Below are 26,413 nucleotides of genomic sequence, written 5' to 3' on the forward strand. Positions count from 1 at the left end.
GTAGGGCCCAGTGTAAAAAGTTGGGTCTCCCTCAGAGGTCATGGGTCTTCCAGCAGGACAATGACCCAAAACACACTTCAAAAAGCACTAGAAAATGGTTTGAGAGAAAGCACTGGAGACTTCTAAGGTGGCCAGCAATGAGTCCAGACCTGAATCCCATAGAACACCTGTGGAGAGATCTAAAAATGGCAGTTTGGAGAAGGCACCCTTCTAATATCAGGGACCTGGAGCAGTTTGCCAAAGAAGAATGGTCTAAAATTCCAGCAGAGCATTGTAAGAAACTCATTGATGGTTACTGGAAGCGGTTGGTCGCAGTTATTTTGGCTAAAGGTTGTGCAACCAAGTATTAGACTGAGGGTGCCAATACTTTTGTCTGGCCCATTTGTGGAGTTTTGTGTGAAATAATCAATGTTTTGCTTTTTGCTTCATTCTCTTTTGTGTTTTTTCTTTAAGACAAATTAAATGAAGATAATAATACCAAAGAATTTGTGTTTGCAATCACTTTCAGGAAGAAACTGAGTATTATCTGACAAAATTGCAGGGGTGTCAATACTTTTGGCCACAACTGTATTTAAGAAATGGAAGCTGAGCTCTGATTGACTGACATGGGCAACAAAGACCGTTTTGATAAATGAGACACTTAGGCCCTAATTCTTCAAGACCAGTGTCTTGATGAGTCGGCGGGGTAGAGTCTGAGGCCTCTGATACATTCGGCGGCGCATACCTGTTGATGAATCAGCCGAGACACAAAGTGCTGTGTACCTTCGTATGAGCTTCGCCACATATCTTATTCCAGTCCGGGACAGCACTCATCATTAATTTGACAAGTGATAGTCGCCACACCCTGTTACACCCACTTTGGATCTGAGCAAAAATGCCAAAATTTTTATTCAGCTTTGGGTTTTCAAAGCTTCTTACACCAGTTTTCTGGTGTAAAAGCTTTGACAAATTGGAGCTTTACTGTACAACTGTAAAAAAAAAAACATTTTACATACGTGAGAGTAGTCCAGATGAATAAATTAACCCATTCAGGACATGGCAATTTTCCTTTTTTCTTGTTTTTTTTTTCTTCCCCTCTTCAAAGATCCCTAACTTTTTATTTTTCTGTCAAGATAGCCATATGAGGGCTTGTTTTTTTACGGGATGAGTTGTACTTTTGAATGAAAGTAAAAAAACAATGGGCCATGCTGTTTTGTGGTGTATACACGTAAAGAAAGGGTCTTGGCACTCACATGTCGAATGATTACTGTTTAATTTCAATGCAAATCCAACTGCACGTTTCCACCCATCCTAGGTTTTTAGTACATTATTGAAAAAAGCCTTGTTTGGGCTGAAACATCTAATTGCATTTGCATCAAAATTAAACAGCAATCATTAAACATTTCAGAGCCAGCGACTCTTTCTTTACATGTACTTTTGAATGACACCATTTATTCTATCAGATAGTGTACTGGAAAACAGGACAAAAATTCCAAGTTCGTTTAAATTGAAAAAAAAAAAAATGCAATTTCCCAATTTTTTTTATTTAGAATCTTCACAATATGGTAAAACTGACAAGGAAATATGATTCTCCAAGACAGTACGAGTATGCAGATGCCAAACATGTATAGTTTTTTTTTTATTTAAGTGGTGAAGAAAATTGGGAAATTTGTAAAAAATATTTTGCTTTTGTCTCCATTTTCTGAGACCCGTAATGTTTTCATTTTTTGGGATATGGGACTGTGTGAGGGCTTATTTTAGCGCCCTTATTTGATGTTTTTACTGATAACATTTTGTGGTGGATAGGATGTTTTAATCGTCTGTTATGCAACTTTGTCATTTTGATTTCTTTCTCTTTACGACATTTATCAATCGGATTAATTTATTTTATATTTTTATAGGTCAGAATTTCAGGAACACAGAGATAACAAATGTGTAATTTTTAAATTGTTTTAATTTTAAATGGGACAAAAGGGGTTTGATTTGGACTTGTGTTTTTTTATTTTTTATTTAAACTTTTTACTGAATTTAATGCTCCTCTTAGGGAACTTGAAACTGCAATCATCTGATTACTTGTGCTTTACATATCAGTGCATCAGCATTGCTATGCATAAAGAAAATCACAATCTCCTTTGAATTCCATCCTCGGGCTGGATTTCACAGGAGGATTATAATGACAGGCATCAGGGGTCTTCATAAGACCCACGGCTGTCATGATGGGCCCATGGAATATGGCGCCCCCGCTGCCTTCACGTGTTAAAAGCCGCTGTCAGAGATTGACAGCAGGAATTAACAGGTTAACAGGGCACATGATGGCTGTTTAAATCATCCATCATCTGACGGAAAACATGTGGGCTAGGCATGCGAGCCTGTGTCATAGACGGGGACACGACATATGATGCACATGTTGTGAAGGAGTTAATGCTTTGCATACAATTCAAGTATATGCTTTCATAAGCAAAATGTTGCTTCTGTCTGAATGGAGATCGGGTATGCTCCAGAATACGCTGCAGAAAATATTGCTCTCTACTCACAATGAAATTATTCTTTCTTTCTTATACAAAAGCAGCTAAACTAAAGTGACGGGCAGGCAGGCATTATGGGGCAGAGCAGAAAGTCAGCATGGCGAAGCTTTGGCCAACTGCTGCAGTGCAGGAAGTGATGTCCGTGAAGTGAGTATCAGTTTGGAAATTTGTCCTGTAGAGTCCAAAGTATGCTGCCATTTTGCTACATCCTGTGGTGTTAAGAACATATATGTGACCAAACTTGTATTTGAGACACCAAAGTTAAAAGCTTAAATAAGTTGTACATAGAGTTGAGCCAAATATTTGGAGAACCAGAGACACCCTAAATTTTTTGCACCTGGCCTACAAATCAGAAGAGGAACTGGGAATGCTAGCAGATAGGAGGAGGCTCCTAGGGCTTTGATTTCATCGTCACTGGACCAGGAGCCTGCCAGTCTTTTTTCTCAACTCTGGTTTCATAGAGTCATCAAATAATGGCCACTCCTTTTAAACAGTATGTGATTGTGAGTGTTACAGCCCGACCCAATGTTCTTCCAGAAACAGCATCACACATGTCTATGGGGCATGACTGGAATTAATCAGCCCAATCTTTTTGTATTACCTCTTTAAGAGCCCAGGTGCGTAATAGTTCACAACTTAGCATCCCCATTATTAGTCATTGTGCTTAGTGTGTCAGTACATAACAGCTTGCTGACATATTTGGAATAAAATACTAAATTTCTATATAATATAAATGTAATGGCAGTACTGATCCACCTTTATTGTATGACGGCTTGATTTCCTAACATTTGCAGACTTTTAGCCGCCATTTGTTAATTGGATTGCGGGACTATGCTGACAATATGGTATTAATTGCTGTTAGATTTCACCACTGCAATATGAAGAGGTTCTGCGCTTACTGTAAAATCCCTCTAAACCGGCAAGTTATTTTAAGGTATAAAGAAGCTTCTATGCTGGGAAAAATAGTTATGTATTGTCAACCAAAAATCTGTGCCTGAAGCTGTCAGACTAACTGCTTTACAGCATATAGAATGTGCCATTAACTGTAATCTACAGTAATGACACTGACAAAAGCTGGAAATGCCTTTCTGGCACTGGATGTATTCTGGGACTGTCATGATGCATCAGTATTTTAATTTTACATTGCACTCCAGGGTCTAAAGACAAAGAAATCCTTTACCATCTGGACAGTTCTTCCTTGTTAATTGTTGACTCTATGCTTCCTCTTTCTCTCTTCGCTCACAGTATTTAGGGAGAATGGTGTGTGTATGTGTGTGTGTTTTAACTTACTTACAAAGGAAATAAACTTGCATTACAAAACATGTATAATTGCAATAATTTTCAGGAACAAACACTTAATTTTCTGAAACGATTTCATGGGTGCCAAAACGTTCGGTCATGACTGTAAGGCACGAAATTGACATAATCTCTTTCTATACAGTAGGAAAGAGAAACTTCTATAGTAAAGTCTTTGAACCCTTGCTGTTATTGTTTAGAGCAGAATCCAGGCTATGCTTCATACCCTCCAACCTGATTCCCCCTCTCTTCATAATCCTTATGTGTAGCCATATAACATAGCAATCAAACTGGTCAGATGCTATCCCTTTCGGCCACATATACTGTATAGCTTGTAGTAAATGGAGGAAACCCACGCAAACACAGGGAGCACATACAAACTCCTTACAGATGTTGTCCTTGTACCCTGGATCCCAGCGCCACAAGGCTACAGTGCTGTCCTAATGGACGTATTTTGAAAATCTATGGCAGAATGGCTGTGTAATGCTAATATTAGGATGAGAATTGTATGAGTCCAAGTATATTAAATCTCCACCCACCAAGCCTGACAGTTGTGTCTTGTACTGAGCAGGGAGATCTTAGCAATAGCAGGGAGGAAGGACCCTGAGGCACTGTCACTCAGGCTAAATAGACAGAGATTATTATTAGTTATCATTATAGCACCATTTATTCCATGGCACTTTACATAACAAAAAACAAGTACAATAATCTTGAACAAAATGAGTCACCGACTGGTACAGGAGGAGAGTACCCTGACCGTGAGGGCTCACAGTCTACAAGAGATTGAGGTTTAACTTTGAAAAAGGAGTATACAGCCATTATGACATGGATTATCAAATTACATAAGGAATTTTAATAAATTTACTGTATGTTGCCTTGATAGGGGCAATGATAAGTTAAGTATCTTACAAAATCATAATACAACATATTGTACATGCCATCTAATCTTTAGAGAAAATGTCACAAATTCCTGTTTATAGGTTACTGGTGAAAGTGAAATTACTTTTCTATTAATGCAGTTTTAATTGTAGGTACAAGAAGACACAGGAAACCTTAAGCCAAGCTGGGATGAAAGCTTCTGCTGCAATAACTAACGTGGGAAGCGCCATTGGCAAGAAGCTAGGAGATATGAGGTGCTTCAATAAATATAAAATTTATGCTGTATTAAAGAAAAAGATTTATTTTAACATGGGAAAATTGGAAATAGTCTGTGCTCACGATAATATTTTCTACGTATGTCCATGAGTTAGTTTCAACAAATGCCAATGCATAACTTTCCATTTCCATAAAATTCTATTAGATTACATTATTTTCCAGTTTTTAAAACAATACCAAATATCTAGTCCTCTTACTGGATACGATCCAGCTAAAAGGACAAAATATATTTTATCCTCAGAGTAGGTTCAACCTTAGTGTCACTCACAGATTGCAGAACAATTAGATTAATGATACAGATTTGGTAATTTACAGCAATATTTTGTTAGTACAAAGGTTCTTAGACGATCGTAGTATATATACATCGCTGTGCTGTCTGTATGCAAGACACAGACCAATGTAAGTCAGTGGGCTAATTTGCATGAGCATGCATTACTGATCAATTTTTCCAATCAGACTCACTAAATAAACTCCCTCCGGAAAAACAACAATGCCATATGTACATCATCCGTATAGCATTTGGTTTCCAGATTCATTGCAATTATTAACATAGAAAACAGTTTTTTAAATTACTTTTTTAAATAAGTAATATATTAAAGAGATGTAATCCGGATGTAAAAAATGGACGTGCAGATGAGAATCCGGATAAGATGGGTTAAAAATCGTTCTATTTTTATAGATGACAATCACACAATTGTACATGCGCTCAACTGAACCCAGCCTAAAACCAACGGTCGCCCCCCTCATCTGCTACGATTGTCCTCAAACAAAACCTTTCTATATCCAATTATAGAATTGTCTTGAACTATGTTTCATATTACATGCTGCAGTCACTATAATTTGACTTTTTTTTTTACACATATTAGATCAGATTTCCGCCAGATGAGATAAAGTTCAATCATATCAAGTGGACATTTACACAAATACCGTTGATTATCTCAAAATTAGAATTAGAGATGAGCGAATTTGTTCGGATTCAGTTCCAAATACAATCGGAATCGAATATTGTTTTTGTAATATTCGTTGAACACAACCGAACGTCATTAGAGTCAATGGGAGTAGAAATTACCAAATATATTCGGAACCGTCATAAGACATACATTCGGCACAAATATTGTTTCTGAATATGGCTCAAATATGTCAAAATCAGATTCGGGGACAAAATCTAAACAAATTTGCTCATCTCTAATTAGAATATCATCAAAAAGTTAATTTCTTTCAGTTCTTCAATACAAAAAGTGAAACTCATATAATATATAGTTATTACAAACAGAGTGATCTACATCAAGTGTTTATTTCTGTTAATGTTGATGATTATGGCTTACAGCCAATGAAAACCCAAAAGTCAATATCTCAGTAAATTAAAATACTTTGTAACACCAGCTTGAAAAATGATTTTAAAATCCGAAATGTTGGCCTACTGAAATGTATGTTCAGTAAATGCACTCAATACTGGGCTCCTATTGCATCAATTATTGCATCAATGTGGCGTGGCATGGAGGCGATCAGCCCGTGGCACTGCTGAGGTGTTATGGAAGCCCAGGTTACTTTGATATTTGTTGGATCTGGTGTCTCTCATCTTCCTGTTGACAATACCCCATTCTCTAAGCAGTTAAGGTCAGTCGAGTTTGCTGGCCAATTAAGCACAGTGATACTGTTGTTTTTAAACAAGGTATTGGTACTTTTGGCACTTTTGTGTGGACAGGTGACTAGTTCTCCTGGATAATGAAATTTCCATTTCCAAAAAGCTTGTCAGCAGAGGGAAGCATGAAGTGCTCTAAAATTTCCTGGTAGATGGCTGCATTGACTTTGGTCTTGATAAAACACAGTGGACCTACACCAGCAGGTGACATGGCTCACCAAACCATCACTGATTGTGGAAACTTCACACTAGACCTCAAGCAACTTGGATTGTGTGCCTCTCCACTCTTCATCCAGACTCTGGGTCCTTGATTTACAAATGAAATGCAAAATTTACTTTGATCTGAAAACAACACCTTGGACCACTGAGCAACAGTCCAGTTCTTTTTCTCCTTGGCGAGGTAAGACGCTTCTGATGTTGTCTATTGGTCATGGGTGGCTTGACACAAGGAATGTGACACTTGTAGCACATGTCCTGGATATGTCTGTGTGTGGTGGCTCTTGAAGCAATGACTCCAACAGCAGTCCACTCCTTGTGAATTTCCCCAAAATTTTTGAATGGCCTTTTCCTAACAATCCTTTCAAGGCTGCGGTTATTCTAGTTGCTTGTGCACCTTTTTCTACCACACTTCTTCCTTCCACTCAACTTCCCATTAATATGCATGGATACAGCACTCTGTGAACATCCAGCTTCTATAGCAATGACCTTTTGTGGCTTACCCTCCTTTTGGAGTGTGTTAATGACTGCCTTCTGGACATCTGTCAAGTCAGGAGTCTTCCCCATGATTGTGGAGCCTACCGAAACATACTAAGAGACTTTTATAAATGCTTAGGAAGCCTTTGCAGGTGTTTTTGTTAATTATTCTAATTTACTGAGATAATGACTTTTGGGTTTTCATTTGGCTGTAAGCCATAATCATCAACATTAACAGAAATAAACACTTGAAATAGATCACCCTGTTTGTAATGACACTATATAATATATGAGTTTTACTTTTTGTATTGAATGACTGAAATAAATTAACTTTTTGATGATATTCTAATTTTGTGAGAAGCACCTGTATGTGTCGATCTCTTTTCTAAAGACGATAGTAAAGGTGTGATGTGTCCTCCTGCTTCCACACATTTTTTAAATAGAAAAAGCACATTTTTTATTTTTTACTTTTGCTCACCCTTCTGGGTACTAAACACAATGAAAATAACAAATGGCTGTGCCGTTGTGCGAATCATATAAAGACACATTTAAACCATCGAATTGTGAAAAATAGAATCATGCTTTCTAACATATTTAACCATTTAACTAATTGAAACATTCGGTATCATACTTTCTCGACAAAATTGAAATTGTACAAACATATAAATAAAATCATTTGAGAAGTAAGCAAATAATACTATTTTTTTAAGTTAAATTTGCTGTAGGATTTAGATTTAAAGTAAACTTTTCCATCAGCTCCCAGGGAACATACCTGATTACATAACTCAACTTTTGTGTATTTGAAAATTTAAGCATGATTGTGCCCAGAGGCTGCATGTTCTCTGCTCACATTAAGTGTTTCCTTTATGTTGTAGCTTAGAACTTTTATAACACTCAATGTTTTTCATTCCTCTGCTGCAGATCGCACTCTATTAGGTAAGACGTTTCAATATGAATGATTCCCATGAGATATAGAAGATGATGAATGCATTAATATAATTTTGGACTCGTTAATGTTTCTGTCTCCTCTAATGTATTGAGACCCAAATGAAAACATATCCACATACTGTAATATACCCATAGGAGTACTTTTGCCATATGTATACGAAAAATGTTTCAGTTTGGCTTAAGCATGAGAGTTTAAAGGGGTCATCCAAGTCCATCGGAAGGATAGTTCATCAATATCTGTTCAGTGGCGGTACGACACCTCGAAAATCCACAATCCAACTATTACTCTGTTTCAAGTACACAGTGTATCGATCTGCACGATGTGTAATGACCATTCTCGGGTACTGCAACTCGATGCCTATTGAACAGCCTCTACACTGTGTATTTCACTATTAGTGGAGGTGCTGATATCGGACTCTCAGTCATCTGATAGTGATTACCCATCATATGGAAGATTTCTAGATTTGGCTATCTCCTTAGTAACTTTTGGGAGTTAAAGAAACTGTTTCACAACTCCAATACCAACTACAAAAGAGAAATCATCAGGCCTAACAATTTCCCACATATCAGTGCTGGCCACACATTGATCCACCAACCCCAGCTATAATTGTTCGGAACCATGGAGAAAGGTATCCATCAGGTGGCAGGGTGATCCCATAATGTTCTAATACATTTTCGTGTCTAGATCATAAGACTTGTCTAATTATTGTAGGTATCATAACACCAGTATACCATACAATATGGCCTAATAATAACTTCCTATATGCGATATATTCAATCAAAAAAAGGGGAAGTCTATACCATTAGTAAAAAAAAGACATTTTATTAAAACAAAAATTGTATTAATACATCATAAAATTAGTACTCAGAATAGTAATGGTCCAAAACAGAGATGTATAGATGCAAAAAGGTAGCTGCCAACAGCAGGATCACTCAAAGACGAAACTGTGGGACAGAGATACAATGATTGAGTGCATCAGATATGTATTCTCGTCCACTTATAGGTTACAAAAAACTCTTTATCTTGTCTTGGACAACTGTGCACATAAATAAGGTAAATAGATGGTAACTAATCATCCCAAAGAATGTAAATGTCAGTAGAATGCCAAACATAAGGCTATCTGAAAAAGCTGCTATACAAAATGTAGATATCCTCCTAATAAACGTCCAAAAATGCACAAAAGCAAAATTCACATGGCTAAGAAATAATAGTCAAGTTATGAAGAAAAAAATATTTTTAAGTGCAAAGTGCATAAAAACTTTTACATTTCCTAATATTGACAATTATACCTCCATACAAAAAATTAAAGTGGTCAAAAATATTACCATGTGGCAACAGATATCCAAAGCCCTAAATAAGGTTTTACAAGGGCAATTTAATCTTCAAATAAAGAATTTTTAAAGTAATTCAAAAAGTGTTGCCATGTGACAACAATGTGTTTAAATCCATAGGTAAAATGATTAAAGTTCACAAGTGTGTAGACAGAAAGTGTCAGATGTGCGAATAAGGACCTATTAGTCACAAAGAGAAAACATGAGTGAAAGTAAACATAGCAGTTGATTAAAGAATACCTAACCTGCTGGTGGCAGAGGCTCCCCGACACGCGTTTCGCGTGAGCTTCTTCAATAAGGGGGTATGTAGAAAAGTTTAAAAAATATTTTATAAGATAGAGAGTTTTTTTATAACCTATCAGTGGACGAGAATACATATCTGATGCACTCAATCATTATATCTCTGTCCCACAGCTTTGTCTTTGAGTGATCCTGCTGTCGGCAGCTACCTTTTTGCATCTATACATCATAACACCAGTGTAACAATTTATGGTGCAAACTATGAAGTTATTTTTGTGCTGCATGTTTCAATGAAATGGTATAAAATGTGAAATTTATGGAGTGCATTCTTTTTTATCCACAATGCCCTCACATGGCAGCTACTCAATCCGTCACTCTATGAGTATGCCAGCTATGAGGTAATGACATAATTCCATTTTTATTTGCCATGAATCTACATTTATTGTATTAACATTTCTCTTCTACTTTTGCTAGTTAAAGAGGTTGTACCAGGTTTGGAAGGTATCCCCTTTCCATTGCATAGGAGGTAAATTCCCGATCAATAGGGTCTAACCATTGGGGCTCCCACTGATTCTGATATTGGAGCTATGAAGAGAGATGTGTGAATGGAACTGAAGTTCATTCTTAACGTCAATTAAAGGGGAGATCAAACAGCAGCTGAGCGAAAGGCTCGGCTATCTCCATCAATCCTGTTGAGAATGAATGCAGCGGAAGTGCTCTCAACCATGTTCCATTCAGATGGGACTCTAGACCCTCATTCTCGAAATTGGTGGTGGTCCCAGTAGTCGGACCCACAGAAATCGGGAATGCTTTCCCGTATTCCATAGATAGGGAATAAATTGCAAACTTGGTACAACCCTTTTCAAACCTAAGACTGAAAAATACAGCATTGGTATTTTGTGAATCTGTGTATTTTTTGAAAAATGAGATGCCAAAAGTAACCACGATTCGATTATATCAGCAGTGAATAAGTGATGGCGTCTGTAAATAGGAATATATTGCCTCATTTAGGATGCCAGTGTTTCGTACTTATTATACCTGTCAATTGTGAGATATTTTGAGCAATTTGTCATAAAAGTGAAACCTCAATACATGTCCGCAGTTCACTGACACATTCTAAGAAAAGATTAACTACAAAGACAAAGTGATTCATTACATAAACCTTTGCAGACATTTATAATGCACCAATGCTTCAGAGATAACGAAAAGTACATGTTAATAACGGCATTTACCTCCGCGGGTTCAAGACAACATAATTGTAATCTGTAAGTTTAATTTCCTATTGTAACATGACAACAAGAGCAAAACTTTATATTTAGCAATGAAAGACAAGCCAAACTGGGGTAACCATGCAGGGTACAATACCTTCTGAACATTCTTGTCTGGGCATCACTGTTACATGACCATCTGGGATTAAACACACAGATTGCTTTGTATCTTCTTACAGAAATATAAATGACATGCAGCACATCCAACTTCAAATTAAAAAATATTATCAGGACATATTTCTGCTGTAATGGCTTTAAAGTGAATTTATCTTTAGGTTTTTGTTTCCCCATCTAAGAGCAGCATGATTTAAAGGCAGAGAACCTGATTCCAGTGATGTATCACTTACTGGGTGCTGCAGTTTTGATAAAATCACTGTTATCTGCTGCAGATGTATAAGTTCTCAATGCTGAGCTCTGTATTACCCTGACCACTCCACTGATTGGCAGCTTTTGGTGTACACTGTGCATAGGCAGAAAGCTGTAGTGGCGTGGATACAAAGAGTTCTTGAATATTGAGTTGTATATGTCAGCAGTTTTACTTGTCCTTTATGTATAATCTAATGCTCATAAAATACTGATTTTATCAAAACTACGAAACACAGCGACATCATTGGAATCAGGGTTCCTGTTATTAACCCTAAATATTGAGAAGGTTGTCTCATCATTGTTCAGGATCGCACTGCTCCTCTGCCTCCTGCTTGCTGGGGGACAGTGTGCACCTTAATGATTGACAGTTCGGGCAGCAGAATGGATGTACCACTGGTTTGAACTTTGCTTTCTCCAATATAGCAAGCAAATTGCTTTGCCTCTGCTGCATCAGCGAACCACAGGGGCTCTAAAGCAAGCAGGAGCCAGGCGGTTTAAGAGCAGCACTTAAAGGCACTGTTGGAGAGATCATAAGTACTGTGCTCCTTGCCTAGAAGACCTAAGCAATGAGCAGTGAACAATAACATTTACAATCCCTCTGTTCTGGAGAATGGAGAAGATTTTTAATAGGTGATAAATTGCAAAGTGTCTTGTTCTTTTGGTTAGGTTCACACGATCGTAAAAAGAAAATCATCTAATTTTCATCCTGATGTTATCCATATGGCATTTGCTTGTATACATCAGTAGTGAATACAATTTACAAGGTCAAAAACAGTTTCCAATTTTAAGAATTCACTGTATCCATAAAAATTTGGTGCTATATAGTTAATCCCTACGGGGTCCAAATTTATTTGCACATGCATAGATTTAAATAGGTGAGTCTCATCTGAAATATGGAGGAAACTAGTGCAGGCTGTCATTTTTTTCATGTGGACTTTAAGCTTTTGTGAAAAATTTGTCATTTGGACAGCCAAATTGAAAAGCATTGATCCTAGAGCTCTCTGTGTGATGTCATTTTTTTCAGAATAGATTGAAAATATGGTTGTGTGAACATAGTCTAATTAAAGGACCGTGTACCATGCCCCTCTTTTTTCCTGTTTGCTTGTGCATTTGTGTTTCTTCAGACATACTTGAGGAAGGGACCATCCCTAAGGCTGTGTCCACGATGCGATTTTTAAGCGTTTTTGCCGCGATTTTCTGTGCGAAAATGCTGCGAAAATGTTTAAAAATCGTGTACAGAACACCCCCCATGCATTCCTATGGCATTCCGCACATTCTGTGCTAATGCTGCGCTTTTTTTCCGCGGCGGAATCGCATTGCGGAAAAAATCGCAGCATGCTCATTCTTTTGTGCGGAATCGCAAAGAATTGCCGCGATTCCGCACCCATAGGAATGCATGAGAATCGCTTACTTCCCGCATGTGACTATGCCCACCATGCGGGAAGTTAAGCGTCTCATGTGCGGTTGGCACCCACGGTGTGGAGGAGAGGAGACTGTCCTCCAAGCCCTGGGTACCATACCCCTGTAAAAAAAAGAATAAAAAATAAATCGGGGTATATTTACCTTCCGACGTCCCGCGCTGCATTCCCGGCCTAAGCGTTCCCAGTAATGCCTTGCGGCAAGGTCCTGTGATGACTAGCGGTCTAGCGAGATCGCTATAGTAACGCTAGACCAACATCATCACAGGTCTCACAAGGCATCGCTGGGAACGCTGAGGCCCGGGATGGCAGCGCGGGACGTCGGAAGGTAAATATACCCCAATTTATTTATTTTTTTTTTTTAACATTTTATCTTTCACTATTGATGCCGCATAGGCGGCCTCAATAGTAAAAAGCTGCTTACACTTGTCAAACACTATGTTTGATGAGTGTGACCAACCTGTCAATCACTTTCCAAGCGACGCTTCAAATCGCTTGGAAAGTGCTTGAGAAAATCGCGGCAAAATCGCGGTGAAATCGCGCGGAAAAAACGTGCGATTTCTGGGAAGGAGTCCGGTTTTCACTGTGCGTTTTAAAACACTACGTGGGCACATAGCCTAAAGCTTGCTTTGTAGCATCATTTATTTTATTTTTGTTAGCTATAAAAAGGTATCATAACTACAAGATTATCTTGTTTTTCACACTGAGAGCATAGTCTAACAAGCACTTTGTAATTTTACAATTTTTTGATGTTGAGAAAACCCCCTTAAGAACCAAGATGGGACAGGTCTTTATATCTCAGTAACTAATTAATTTTGCTTAATTTAAATTCACATCTCTAGGAATTCTCCTACATTCAAGTCCTTCGAAGAGCGTGTTGAGAATACAGTGACGACACTGAAGGTAACAGAATGACATGGCTGATTTATGGTTGTACTATAGCAAGGACTTTAAATCTCTAAATTCTAGGTTTACCCTCAACATGGTATAAACCAAGGTAAACATAATTTAGGATATGGAATTAGTTTTCACGGGAAATGAGTTACCGTACTAGTATTACCCGATGCTTAAAACTAGATGTCTAAAATACCATACAGTATGAAACAGACATCTATATAATGCTGCTGACAATCGCAGGGATGCAGAAAGCAATACAACTATTTGTAATGATTACAACTATTCAGGTATTAACTATGTACCAATCTTTTATATACAGTAAATACGGGTTAAATGTTGGGGTGCTGAATGTGCTTCATTTTTACATTGTAAAATTTAATAAACGTATTCCAAAGCTAAGGAACTCAGAATCATCAAATCTGGTGCAAGGGAAAAGTAGAGTTGTTAACCATAGCTACCAATGAGTTTTAAGACATACCTGTCCCTACTAATGACTTTTCAAAATAGGCTACCAAACATGTGCACAATAATGTATCCAAATATTGCAATCCAATATCAAAATATATTGTTTCCCCATAGGGCACCAAAATGCCTAACATCCAAAAAAGACATTTGTGCCAGGAACAAAATAATGGACAAGTAAATACCAATCAAAAAATATAATTGTCATTGTACTTTTATGTGCACCTTATAATGTGTACCCTGCAGTGCTATATATTGCCCACTTAGGAGTATTTCACTTATTAGCATATTCATAAAACAAATATGTAGATGCGGGGGTTGTGTGTACATACATATGTATATACTTTTATGATTATAAATATAGACCCTATTTATCCTTTATACTGAATTATATATTATACTAGCTGACGAGCCCGGCGTTGCCCGGGCATAGTAACTAACTACAGTTAGTTATAACAAATTATAATGATTATATACAGTATATATATATATATATATATGTATATATATATAGCTGAGTGTAGAGCCCCACCCACTCCGCATTGCCACATTCAATATAATATCCCATATCATCCCATCAGCCAGAGCCACCAGACTACTACAGCTAATATCCCACATCATCCCGTCAGCCAGAGCCAACAGACTGCTACCCCTAATATCCCACATCAACCCATCAGCCAGAGCCACCAGACTACTACCCCTAATATCGCACATCATCCCATCAGAGCCACTCAACTACTACCCCTAATATCCCACATAATCCCGTCAGTCAGAGCGCAGAGTGGATTTGCCCTCACTTCCATACCAGGATCCATTTAAGAGGGGCCTGGGGTCAGAATCAGAGCGCTGAGTAAGGGTATGTGCACACGCTGCGGATTCTGCTGCATTTCCGCAGCGGTTTTGGCCGCTGCGGACCCGCAGCAGTTTTAGCTGCGGTGTACAGTACCATTCAAATGAATGGTAAAAAAAAAACGCTGTGTAGACGTTGCGGAAAAATCAGCACGGATTTGCTGCGGTTTTGAAACCACAGAAAGAATTGACATGTCAATTCTTTCTGCGGAATCCGCAGCGGGTTCCTATCTCCACCATTGTGGAGATGGTGAATCCGCAGGACCAAACCGCAGGCAAAACCGCAGATAATCCGTAGGTCTTTTGATCTGCGGTTTATCTGCGGTTTTTGCAAAATCCGTGCGGATTAATCCGCAGCGGATTCCGCAGCGTCTGCACACACCCTAAAATTGCCCTAGCTTCCATACCGGAAATCCCTTTAAGAGAGGCCTGGGGTTAGAACCAGAGCGCTGAGAGCGGATTTGCCCTGACTTCCATACCGGGGATCCCTTTAATAGAAGTCTGGGGTCAGAATCAGAGCGCTGAGGGATTTGCCCTAACTTCCATACCAGAGATCCCTTTAAGAGAAGCCTGGGGTCCAAACCACAGCGCTGAGTGGATTTGCCCTCACTTCCATACCGGGGATCCCATTAAGAGGGGCCTGGGTTTATAATCAGAGCGCTGAGTGGATTTGCCCTCACTTCCATACTGGGGATCCCTTTAAGAGGGGCCTGGATTCAGAATCAGAGTGCAGAGAGGATTTACCCTAACTTCCATACTGGAGATCCCTTTAAGAGAGGCCATGGTGTCAAAACCAAAGCGCTGGATGGATTTGCCCTATTTCTATACTGGAGATCCCTTCAAGAGGGAAGATGTGCCTATGGGATGGAGAATGTGTGATGGGTATATGGACACGGGAGGATTCATTTCTGTCATGTGCTCTCTGCTCTTTTCTGGGGGGCAGACTATGGGTGAGTAGGATGTGTTCTGGAAGCCGACAGCTGCGGGTGTCACTATGCACTCTATAAGATAAATGAATATTCATTGCTAGTGCAATGAATATTAATTTCTCTTTAGCAGCGGGCACAGTTACAGCCGCCGACTCCTGCCTCCTGTGACCCGCTGCTCCATCGCTCCTCTATCCCCACTGGCTCTCTGGGACAATTGACTCGTGTATAAGCCAAGGGGGGTATTTTTCACCACAAAAAAAATGTGCTGAAAACTTGGTTTACAGTTGTGGCCAAAAGTATTGACACCCCTGCAATTCTGTCAGGTAATACTCAGTTTCTTCCTCAAAATGATTGCAAACACAAATTCTTTGGTATTATCTTCATTTAATTTGTCTTAAATGAAAAAACACAAAAGAGAATGAAGCAAAAAGCAAAACATTGATCATTTCACACAAAACTCCAAAAATGGGCCAGACAAAAGTATTGGCACCCTCAGCCTAATACTTGGTTGCACAACCTTTAGCCAAAATAACTGCGACCAACCGCTTCCGGTAACCATCAATGAGTTTCTTACAATGCTCTGCTGGAATTTTAGACCATTCTTCTTTGGCAAACTGCTCCAGGTCCCTGATATTTGAAGGGTGCCTTCTCCAAACTGCCATTTTTAGATCTCTCCACAGGTGTTCTATGGGATTCAGGTCTGGACTCATTGCTGGCCACCTTAGAAGTCTCCAGTGCTTTCTCTTAAACCATTTTCTAGTGCTTTTTGAAGTGTGTTTTGGGTCATTGTCCTGCTGGAAGACCCATGACCTCTGAGGGAGACCCAGCTTTCTCACACTGGGCCCTACATTATGCTGCAAAATTTGTTGGTAGTCTTCAGACTTCATAATGCCATGCACACTGCACATGGTCAAGCAGTCCAGTGCCAGAGGCAGCAAAGCAACCCCAAAACATCAGGGAACCTCCGCCATGTTTGACTGTAGGGACCGTGTTTTTTTCTTTGAATGCCTTTTTTTCTCCTGTAAACTCTATGTTGATGCCTTTGCCCAAAAAGCTCTACTTTTGTCTCATCTGACCAGAGAACATTCTTCCAAAACATTTTAGGCTTTTTCAGGTAAGTTTTGGCAAACTCCAGCCTGGCTTTTTTAGGTCTCGGGGTAAGAAGTGGGGTCTTCCTGGGTCTCCTACCATACAGTCCCTTTTTATTCAGACGCCGACGGATAGTACGGGTTGACACTGCAGGGCAGCTTGAACTTGTTTGGATGTTAGTCGAGGTTCTCTATCCAACAGCCGCACAATCTTGCGTTGAAATCTCTTGTCAAGTTTTCTTTTCCGTCCACATCTAGGGAGGTTAGCCACAGTGCCATGGGCTTTAAACTTCTTGATGACACTGCACACGGTAGACACAGGAACATTCAGGTCTTTGGAGATGGACTTGTAGTCTTGAGATTGCTCATGCTTCCTCACAATTTGGTTTCTCAAGTCCTCAGACAGTTCTTTGGTCTTCTTTCTTTTCTCCATGCTCAATGTGGTACACACCAGGACACAGGACAGAGGTTGAGTCAACTTTAATCCATGTCAACTGGCTGCAAGTGTGATTTAGTTATTGCCAACACCTGTTAGGTGCCACAGGTAAGTTACAGGTGCTGTTAAATACACAAATTAGAGAAGCATTACATGATTTTTTGAACAGTGCCAATACTTTTGTCCACCTTCTTTTTTATGTTTGGTGTGGAAATATATCCAATTTGGCTTTAGGACAATTCTTTTTGTGTTTTTTCATTTAAGACAAATTAAATGAAGATAATAATAACAAAGAATTTGTGTTTGCAATCATTTTCAGGAAGAAACTGAGTATTATCTGACAGAATTGCAGGGGTGTCAATACTTTTGGCCACAACTGTATATACGGTATACTTTTTTTTGGATGTCAGGCATGTGCAAAATAGAAATAGCACAATTTCTGGTCATTATATTACTTTAATCCTGCATTTTTTTTACCAGTTTTTACTATCCTCAAATTTCACTTGTCTCTGAGTTAGTGAGTGGAGACACGGTGCTATCATATTTCCTGTACATAAAAATATGAGGAATTTCTGCTTTCCTGTCTGCATGTATCAAACAGATAAAAGAAGCAACACGAAGATTATTAAACATCAGTATTGAGCAGTGTAGATATGAATCCTGCTCTACCATAAAATGATCTACTAGAGCAGCAGCACATTTTGTCTCTGCTTCTAAATTTGAGCCTTACTTCTCCTCGTCCCAACTTCATAGACATTAATAGGCAGCTGTAATTTTACATTTCAGTGTGTTGGCAGTCCATGTAGAGCAGGACAAATTTTAATGATGAATTTAGAAGGCTGGGGTAGAGATGGTGATTGTGATGACGAAAGCAGCGCAAAGCACACCCTGTGCCACCAATATGTCACGATCCCACCACTGACCCTGGTGTGTCAGTGGACGGAGGGATGCGGCACACGGCTATCACAGGCACAGTGGGGGCTTATCTTAGTTATCCCGCCACTGGTACCATGTGACAAAAATACAGCAAGCTAATCTTGCTCTAACAATTTACCGCAGGGGGGTATTTTGGATGCCCCACCACTGCTAACAACCTTCCAAGAATTGCAGGAATTTATGTATATCCCACTTTCTCAGTTCCACTTTGGAACTCGCAACTCTCAGGCGCCCCCCCTTACCCTCAGGTCAGTGAGGGAACTGCACATAGGATAATTAGTCGCCGGATGGGCTGCTTGTTGTGCACGGGAAATTAGACTACTGCAGTAAGGGAATTATCAATGCTCCGGCCACGGCCACTCATCCAGCAATACAAGACCCTTCCAGACTGCCAACTAGCCTAACCAACCGAACACACCACACTGCCACCAGCCACGATTCACTTAATCAAAGAGTTAATTAAGAGGGTCCGTGACAAACTGCCAAATTAGTAGCAATTATCTAAAAAAGGCGCATAGTTCGTTTCTTAGAGCATGGAGACAAACTGATAATTTTATCATTTATTCCCAAAATGTGGGCAGTGATTACACAGATAAAAGTTGTTATAAAGTTGAGACATTAAATATGTACATTACAGTATAAAACAACAAGGATTAAGAAAACAGATTAAAACTTACATGTGCTTACTTGGTATTAGGCAGACCATCTGTGGCAAGGGGGATGGGCAGCAGCCACACATCCCAGGACATCTGCACGTCTTTTCCACATCAAAACTCCAGCTCAACTGAAGCACTGCAAGGGAGGGGTACCTTATAGCCCAGGGTCGGTTACATCACGAAAGGGGCAGTCTGCAGAAGTTCAGCCCCCCTTTCTCCAAGTTGCCAATTAACTAAAAAACTCATGATAACCATATCTGTTATGAATGAGTCAACGTAGGAGGCAAAAATAGAAATGCTAGCTAAGTCCAGAAAACCAGAGAAGTTGGCAGCTATCGGATTGCAGACCCCTGAACCTATCAACAACAACTAGCAGTAGCCATGGGGGGTTCCTACGATGCCCTAGACCCCTCGATCACAGCCGGAGAACTGCCTAGCCTAAAGACAGAAAGAGAAATCTAAACTGCCCCAGAGCAGACCCCAAAGCAATAGGCAGCCCCCAACATATAATGACGGTGAAGCAAGATGAAAAAACACTATCACAGATGGAAAGATAGACTGAGCAAATGACGGGGCCCAAGCTAACTAGATAGGACAGTGTTGTGAGTTCATTTTTCCCTTCACTATTGAGGTCTGATGAACTCCCTCCTCTGGTGAAGGAAGGTAGTGAGGCTGATTATCAGTCACCTGGGCAGCTAGATGATGACTGGGTGGCTGGAATTGAGGACTGGATATAAGGCTGCCGACACCCTTCTTCCTGGCTGGTGATTTTCCTGCTGGATTCTTGGAGACCAGTCTGATTCCTGCATCTCAAAGCTAAGTTTTTCTGCTCTGCTTTGTACTCTTCAGTTTTGTTTTTTGTTTTGCCTTGTTTTTTGGGAATTCTGCCATCCCCGGCCGGGGGTGAGCTGTATTCCATTTTTGTCTCTGATCTGTTGATTTTTTGCTCTGTCTTCAGAATATACCTGAGTGCTGATATAGTTTTTTGAAGCCTAGCGTCTTCAGGGTCTGTTTTTCCTATCAGTCGGTTGGCTCATTTTTATAGGGTTTTTGCGGATGGCAGACAGCAGCTTTCCTATCCTGTCCTATGTAGCTAGCTTGGGCCCCATCATTTGCTCAACCTATCTTTCTGTCTGTGTTAGTGTTTTCATCTTGCTTCACCGTCATTATATGTTGGGGGCTGCCTATTGCTTTGGGGTCTGCTCTGGGGCAGTTTAGTTTTTCCCCTTTCTGTCTTTAGGCTATATAGTTCTCCGGCTGTGATCGAGGGGTCTAGGGCACCGTAGGAACCCCCCACGGCTACTGCTAGTTGTTGTGGATAGGTTCAGGGGTCTGCAATCCGATAGCTGCCAACCTCTCTGTTTTTTTCTGGACTTAGCTGGTATTTTGTTTTTTCCTCCTTCGGTGACTCATCATAACAGAATCACCAGTCATACCGCAGATCCTAGGGTACTCAATAGCAGGAGAGAATTGTAAAAAAAAAAAAAAAAAAGTCAGAATTTTTTTTTTTTTTGTGTGCATATTTTTTCCTCTACATCTCTGAGGCCGTAGGGGGAATTTTTCTCTCAATGGAGATGAAGCAATTGTCTGATCGTGTGGAGCAGCTCGCTGCTGAAGTGCGGGGAATTTCCGCCTATCTTGCTCATTCACATGCTGCTGAACCAAAGATTCCCACTCCGGATGTGTTTTTTGGGGATCGGTCTAAATTCTTGAATTTCAAGAATAATTGTAAAATATTTTTTGCCTTGAAGCCTAACTCGTCGGGGAACTCTTAGCAGCAGGTTAAAATTGTCATCTCTTTGCTGCGCGGCGATCCCCAGGATTGGGCGTTTTCTTTGAAACCTGTTGATCCTATTCTGAATAATGTGAACGCATTTTTTCAGGCCTTGGGGTTGTTGTATGATGAACCTAATGCTATTGATCAGGCTGAAAAGACCCTGTTGGCATTAAGCCAGGGTTGGGATTCGGCAGAGTTGTACTGTCAAATTCCGAAAGTGGGCGGTCCTTACTACCTGGAATGATGGTGCCTTGGCAGCCCTCTTTCGGAAGGGTTTGTCAGAAACTGTAAAAGATACTATGGTGGGATTTCCTGTTGCCTCTGGTCTTGACGATTCTATGTCATTAGCCATTCAGGTGGATCGGCGTTTACGTGAACGCAAAACTACACGAGAGATGTTGCCACCTGTTGAACAAATGCCTGAACCTATGCAATGTGATAGAGTTTTGTCTAGGGCGCAACGTCAGGAGTTCAGAAGGCGTAATAAGCTGTGTTTTTTTTGTGGAGATACCTCGCATATTATTTCTGTCTGCCCTAAACGAGAGAAACGTTGTGCACACACGTTTTCTGTGGGTGGTGTTCAACCTAAGTTTCTTCTGGCAATTACTCTGATCTGCTCCCTGTCCACATTTTCCGCCAAGGCTTTTGTGGATTCAGGAGCAGCTCTGAACCTGATGGACTTGGATTTTGCGGACGCATATCCCTTTGAGGGGTATTGATGCTACTCCTTTGGCAAAGAATAAACCTCAGTTTTGGACCCAGGTGGGTAATGCGGGTCGCCCCAGACCAACAAGAAAATTGCAGATTTTTGGTGTTGCATAATTTGCATGATACCATTGTTCTGGGGTTTCCCTGGTTGCAAATCCATAATCCAGTTCTGGATTGGAAATCTTTGTCTGTGGTGAGTTGGGGTTCTCGGTGTGCCCTTAGTGATGCTCCTGTTTTCTCCTCCTCTCCCCAGTCGCATTATGTTCCTGACTAGAGTTGAGCAAAACGGGTCGAAAAAATTCAAAAGTCCCCGACTTTTGGCAAAGTCGGGTTTCATGAAACGAAACCCGACCCTAGGATGAGGTCGGCCACGAGGTCGGCGACTTACGCGCCAAAGTCGCGTTTCAAAAGTTTGTTTTGCGCTCTTTTTCAGCCAATCAGGATCCACGGACACTGTGGGCAACGTGATGACCTAGGCACGGGTCACCACCATCTTTCAGAAGGGCATGCAAGTGATTGGCTTGCTTTGGTGGGCGTCACAGGGGGTATAAAAGGGCGTGCACGCCGACCGCCATCTTACTTCTGCCGATCTTAGTATAGGGAGAGGTTGCTGCTGATTCTGTAGGGAGAGCGTTAGGCAGGGAAGAAGACAAAAAAACTGCTTCTGCTGCTAGCGATTTGGCCTGCACAACACACAAGTCACTGTGTGTGCAGTGCAAGGGGAGGCTATATTGTGGTGTATCAGTGGTGTTGGTTGTTGGGCTGCCTTTTAAGGCTTCCTGACACGCTGGCATTGCTGTTTACCCACTGCTCCGCAAACTGCTTTTTTAAAAGCAATCCAATCTCCCTTATCCTCTAGTCACTTTTGTCACAGCTGTGCCATCGAGCGTGTCACATAGCGCTCAGATATCAGTGGGCCTCACACAATCCACAAGTGTCCAGTGTCCAAAAGTGTACGCAGAGATTCAAAATCTCCATTATCCTCTCATCACTTTGGTCACAGGCAGCTGTGCCATCGAGCGTGTCACATAGCGCTCAGATATCAGTGGGCCTCACACAATCCACAAGTGTCCAGTGTCCAAAAGTGTACGCAGAGATTCAAAATCTCCATTATCCTCTCGTCACTTTGGTCACAGGCAGCTGTGCCATCGAGCCTGTCACATAGCGCTCAGATATCAGTGGGCCTCACACAATCCACAAGTGTCCAGTGTCCAAAAGTGTACGCAGAGATTCAAAATCTCAATTATCCTCTAGTCACTTTTGTCACAGGCAGCTGTGCCATCGAGTGTGTCACATAGCGCTCAGATATCAGTGGGCCTCACACAATCCACAAGTGTCCAGTGTCCAAAAGTGTACGCAGAGATTCAAAATCTCCATTATCCTCTCGTCACTTTGGTCACAGGCAGCTGTGCCATCGAGCGTGTCACATAGCGCTCAGATATCAGTGGGCCTCACACAATCCACAAGGGTCCAGTGTCCAAAAGTGTACGCAGAGATTCAAAATCTCCATTATCCTCTCGTCACTTTGATCACAGGCAGCTGTGCCATCGAGCGTGTCACATAGCGCTCAGATATCAGTGGGCCTCACACAATCCACAAGTGTCCAGTGTCCAAAAGTGTACGCAGAGATTCAAAATCTCCATTATCCTCTCGTCACTTTGGTCACAGGCAGCTGTGCCATCGAGCGTGTCACATAGCGCTCAGATATCAGTGGGCCTCACACAATCCACAAGTGTCCAGTGTCCAAAAGTGTACGCAGAGATTCAAAATCTCCATTATCCTCTCGTCACTTTGGTCACAGGCAGCTGTGCCATCGAGCGTGTCACATAGCGCTCAGATATCAGTGGGCCTCACACAATCCACAAGTATCCAGTGTCCAAAAGTGTACGCAGAGATTCAAAATCTCCATTATCCTCTCGTCACTTTGGTCACAGGCAGCTGTGCCATCGAGCGTGTCACATAGCGCTCAGATATCAGTGGGCCTCACACAATCCACAAGTGTCCAGTGTCCAAAAGTGTACGCAGAGATTCAAAATCTCCATTATCCTCTCGTCACTTTGGTCACAGGCAGCTGTGCCATCGAGCGTGTCACATAGCGCTCAGATATCAGTGGGCCTCACACAATCCACAAGTGTCCAGTGTCCAAAAGTGTACGCAGAGATTCAAAATCTCCATTATCCTCTCGTCACTTTGGTCACAGGCAGCTGTGCCATCGAGTGTGTCACATAGCGCTCAGATATCAGTGGGCCTCACACAATCCACAAGTGTCCAGTGTCCAAAAGTGTACGCAGAGATTCAAAATCTCCATTATCCTCTTGTCACTTTGGTCACAGGCAGCTGTGCCATCGAGCGTGTCACATAGCGCTCAGATATCAGTGGGCCTCACACAATCCACAAGTGTCCAGTGTCCAAAAGTGTACGCAGAGATTCAAAATCTCCATTATCCTCTCATCACTTTGGTCACAGGCAGCTGTGCCATCGAGCGTGTCACATAGCGCTCAGATATCAGTGGGCCTCACACAATCCACAAGTGTCCACTGTCCACAAGTGTGTGCAGAAATTCTAAAACTCCCCTGTCCTATAGACACCTTGTACCTTGTTTTACATTACTATATAGTTTGTTGGATTTTGTCTACATTTCTACCAAAAATGAGGAAGGCTGGTGGAAGAGGCCGTGGAATTGGGCGGGGGTTGGCAGCTGGTAATGATGGTGTTGGTGGTGGATCTGATGGTAGTGGCAAGAGCAAAATAGGACCGAATGCAGGAGGTGCTGACCCTGCGTCATCGTCTGGCTACATAAGGCCTCGAACGCTTAGTTTTCTAGGAGTTGGCAAACCGCTTTTAAAGGCAGAGCATCAGGAAAAAGTTTTGTCTTACATTGCTGACTCATCCTCCAGCTCTATCGCCTCCTCTTCTTCAGTTGTAAAAAGTAAAAGCACTGAGTCGTCATTGGAGGCTCATGTTCATGAACCACACCTTTCCTTGTGTCCTTCACCCCAACCAAGATTGAAGGATGACGCAGGCCATACTACTGATTACTCCATGGAGCTGTTTTCACATACCATGCCTGGATTATCAAGTCAAATGGTGAATTACCCAGGCCAAGATGAATCTGACATGGAGTGCACTGATGCACAGCCGCTGATGGATGATTCTGCTGGTACATTCACTCAGAGCACTACATTGTCCTCGCAGTGTACAGAGCCAGATTTTGACCCTGATGAGACTCAGGTGCCCCTTCCCGCACACTATACCACCATACACGGTGACACAGAGAAAGGTGCACATGACATAGAAGAGGAGGTGTTGGATGACCCAGTTGTTGACCCAGATTGGCATCCATTGGGGGAAGAGGGTGCTGCTTCCAATAGCTCAGATGAGGAGCATCCACAGCAGACATCGACATCGCAACAGCTGTTATCTGGCAGGCCCGGAGCACTCCAAAGACAGGTTCCAAACATCAAAAGAGTTGCTGGACAGCTTGTCCAGAGGGTCAAAAGATCACAGCATGCTAGGCCGCAAAATGTCTGCCAAAGTAGGAAGAGTGCAGTGTGGCACTTTTTTGAACAAAATCCTCATGATCAGGCCAAGGTTATCTGTAAGAAGTGCGCAAAGACCTTTAGCCGAGGGAAAAATCTGAAAAATTTGAATACCAGTTGCATGCTTAGACATTTAACCAGCATGCACTTGCAAGCGTGGACACAACACCAAACCTCAAGTGCCACATGTGCAACTGATCACAACGAAGGTAGTCAGCAACGCTACATTGTTTCCCCCACTGTAAGCCCACCGGTTAGCACAGCAGCAAATGTTGAGGTGTCGTTGCAAGGCCACAGCAGTCAGGGAATCCCACTGTTATATCAACGAAAGACTGATTCTAGGCCATCAGAAAGAACACCAACTCCATCACCATCATCAACCCTCTCTCAGTCCGCCCTGTCCACTGCTACTTCCACCATATGCAACTCTCAAGTCCAGCTCACCCTCCCAGACACTATGAGTAGGTCAAGAAAGTACTCAGTCTCTCATCCGCGTACACTGGGTTTGAACGCCTACATTGCCAAACTAATCTTGTTTGAGATGATGCCCTTTCGGTTGGTGGAAAGCACAGCTTTCCGCGAACTCATGGCCTATGCAGTACCACGCTATGACCTACCCAGTCGCCACTTCTTCTCTCGCAAAGCCATCCCAGCCCTCCACCATCATGTGAAAGACCGCATTGTCCATGCACTCAAGCAGTCAGTGAGCGGAAAGGTGCACCTCACAACTGATGCATGGTCCAGTCGGCATGGCCAGGGCCGTTACGTGTCCATCACTGCGCACTGGGTTAATGTGGTGGATGCAGGGTCCACAGGGGACAGCGGTGGTGGGACAGTGCTGCCTAGCCCACGGTATAGGAAACAGTTGGCTGTAGGCGTTCGACCCTCCTCCTCCAGAAGCGAAAGCTCGTCCACAGAGCGCAGTCGTACGAGCACTCCATCTGCAGCTGCCACTGTTGCACACGATGTGTCCCCCTATCGAGCAGCTAGTGGAAAGCGTCAGCAGGCTGTGTTGCAGATGATGTGTTTGGGCGACAGACACACCGCCGAGGTGCTGGCCGAGTACTTGAAGCGACAAACTGAGTCATGGCTGGGCAGTGTACATCTTGAGGCAGGCAAGGTAGTTAGTGATAACGGCCGTAATTTTGTGGCAGCCATAGCCCTTTCAAAACTCAGCCACATACCTTGCTTGGCTCACACCTTGAACCTGGTGGTGCAGTGCTTCCTCAAAAATTATCCGGAGTTAACAGCCCTGCTCCAGAAGGTGCGAAGAC

General features: G+C 41.6%; 1 protein-coding gene across 3 annotated transcripts in view; it reads left to right on the forward strand.

The window, feature by feature from the left end:
* TPD52L1 (TPD52 like 1) overlaps positions 1-26,413 on the forward strand; it is a 295,522-nt gene that overhangs the window by 112,809 nt on the left and 156,300 nt on the right. For 2 of the 3 annotated variants that reach the window (XM_073575755.1, XM_073575754.1), the window contains exons 4-7: positions 4,832-4,933; positions 8,212-8,226; positions 10,170-10,208; positions 13,705-13,765. In XM_073575755.1, the coding sequence (XP_073431856.1) occupies positions 4,832-4,933; positions 8,212-8,226; positions 10,170-10,208; positions 13,705-13,765 (217 nt within the window). The remainder of the gene's footprint in view (positions 1-4,831; positions 4,934-8,211; positions 8,227-10,169; positions 10,209-13,704; positions 13,766-26,413) is intronic. The other variant, XM_073575756.1, reaches the window with a different exon arrangement.

Source organism: Dendrobates tinctorius, unplaced genomic scaffold (genome assembly GCF_039654945.1).
Source record: "Dendrobates tinctorius isolate UK_male_01 unplaced genomic scaffold, ASM3965494v1 ptg000046l, whole genome shotgun sequence".
Taxonomy (NCBI): Eukaryota; Metazoa; Chordata; class Amphibia; order Anura; family Dendrobatidae; genus Dendrobates; species Dendrobates tinctorius.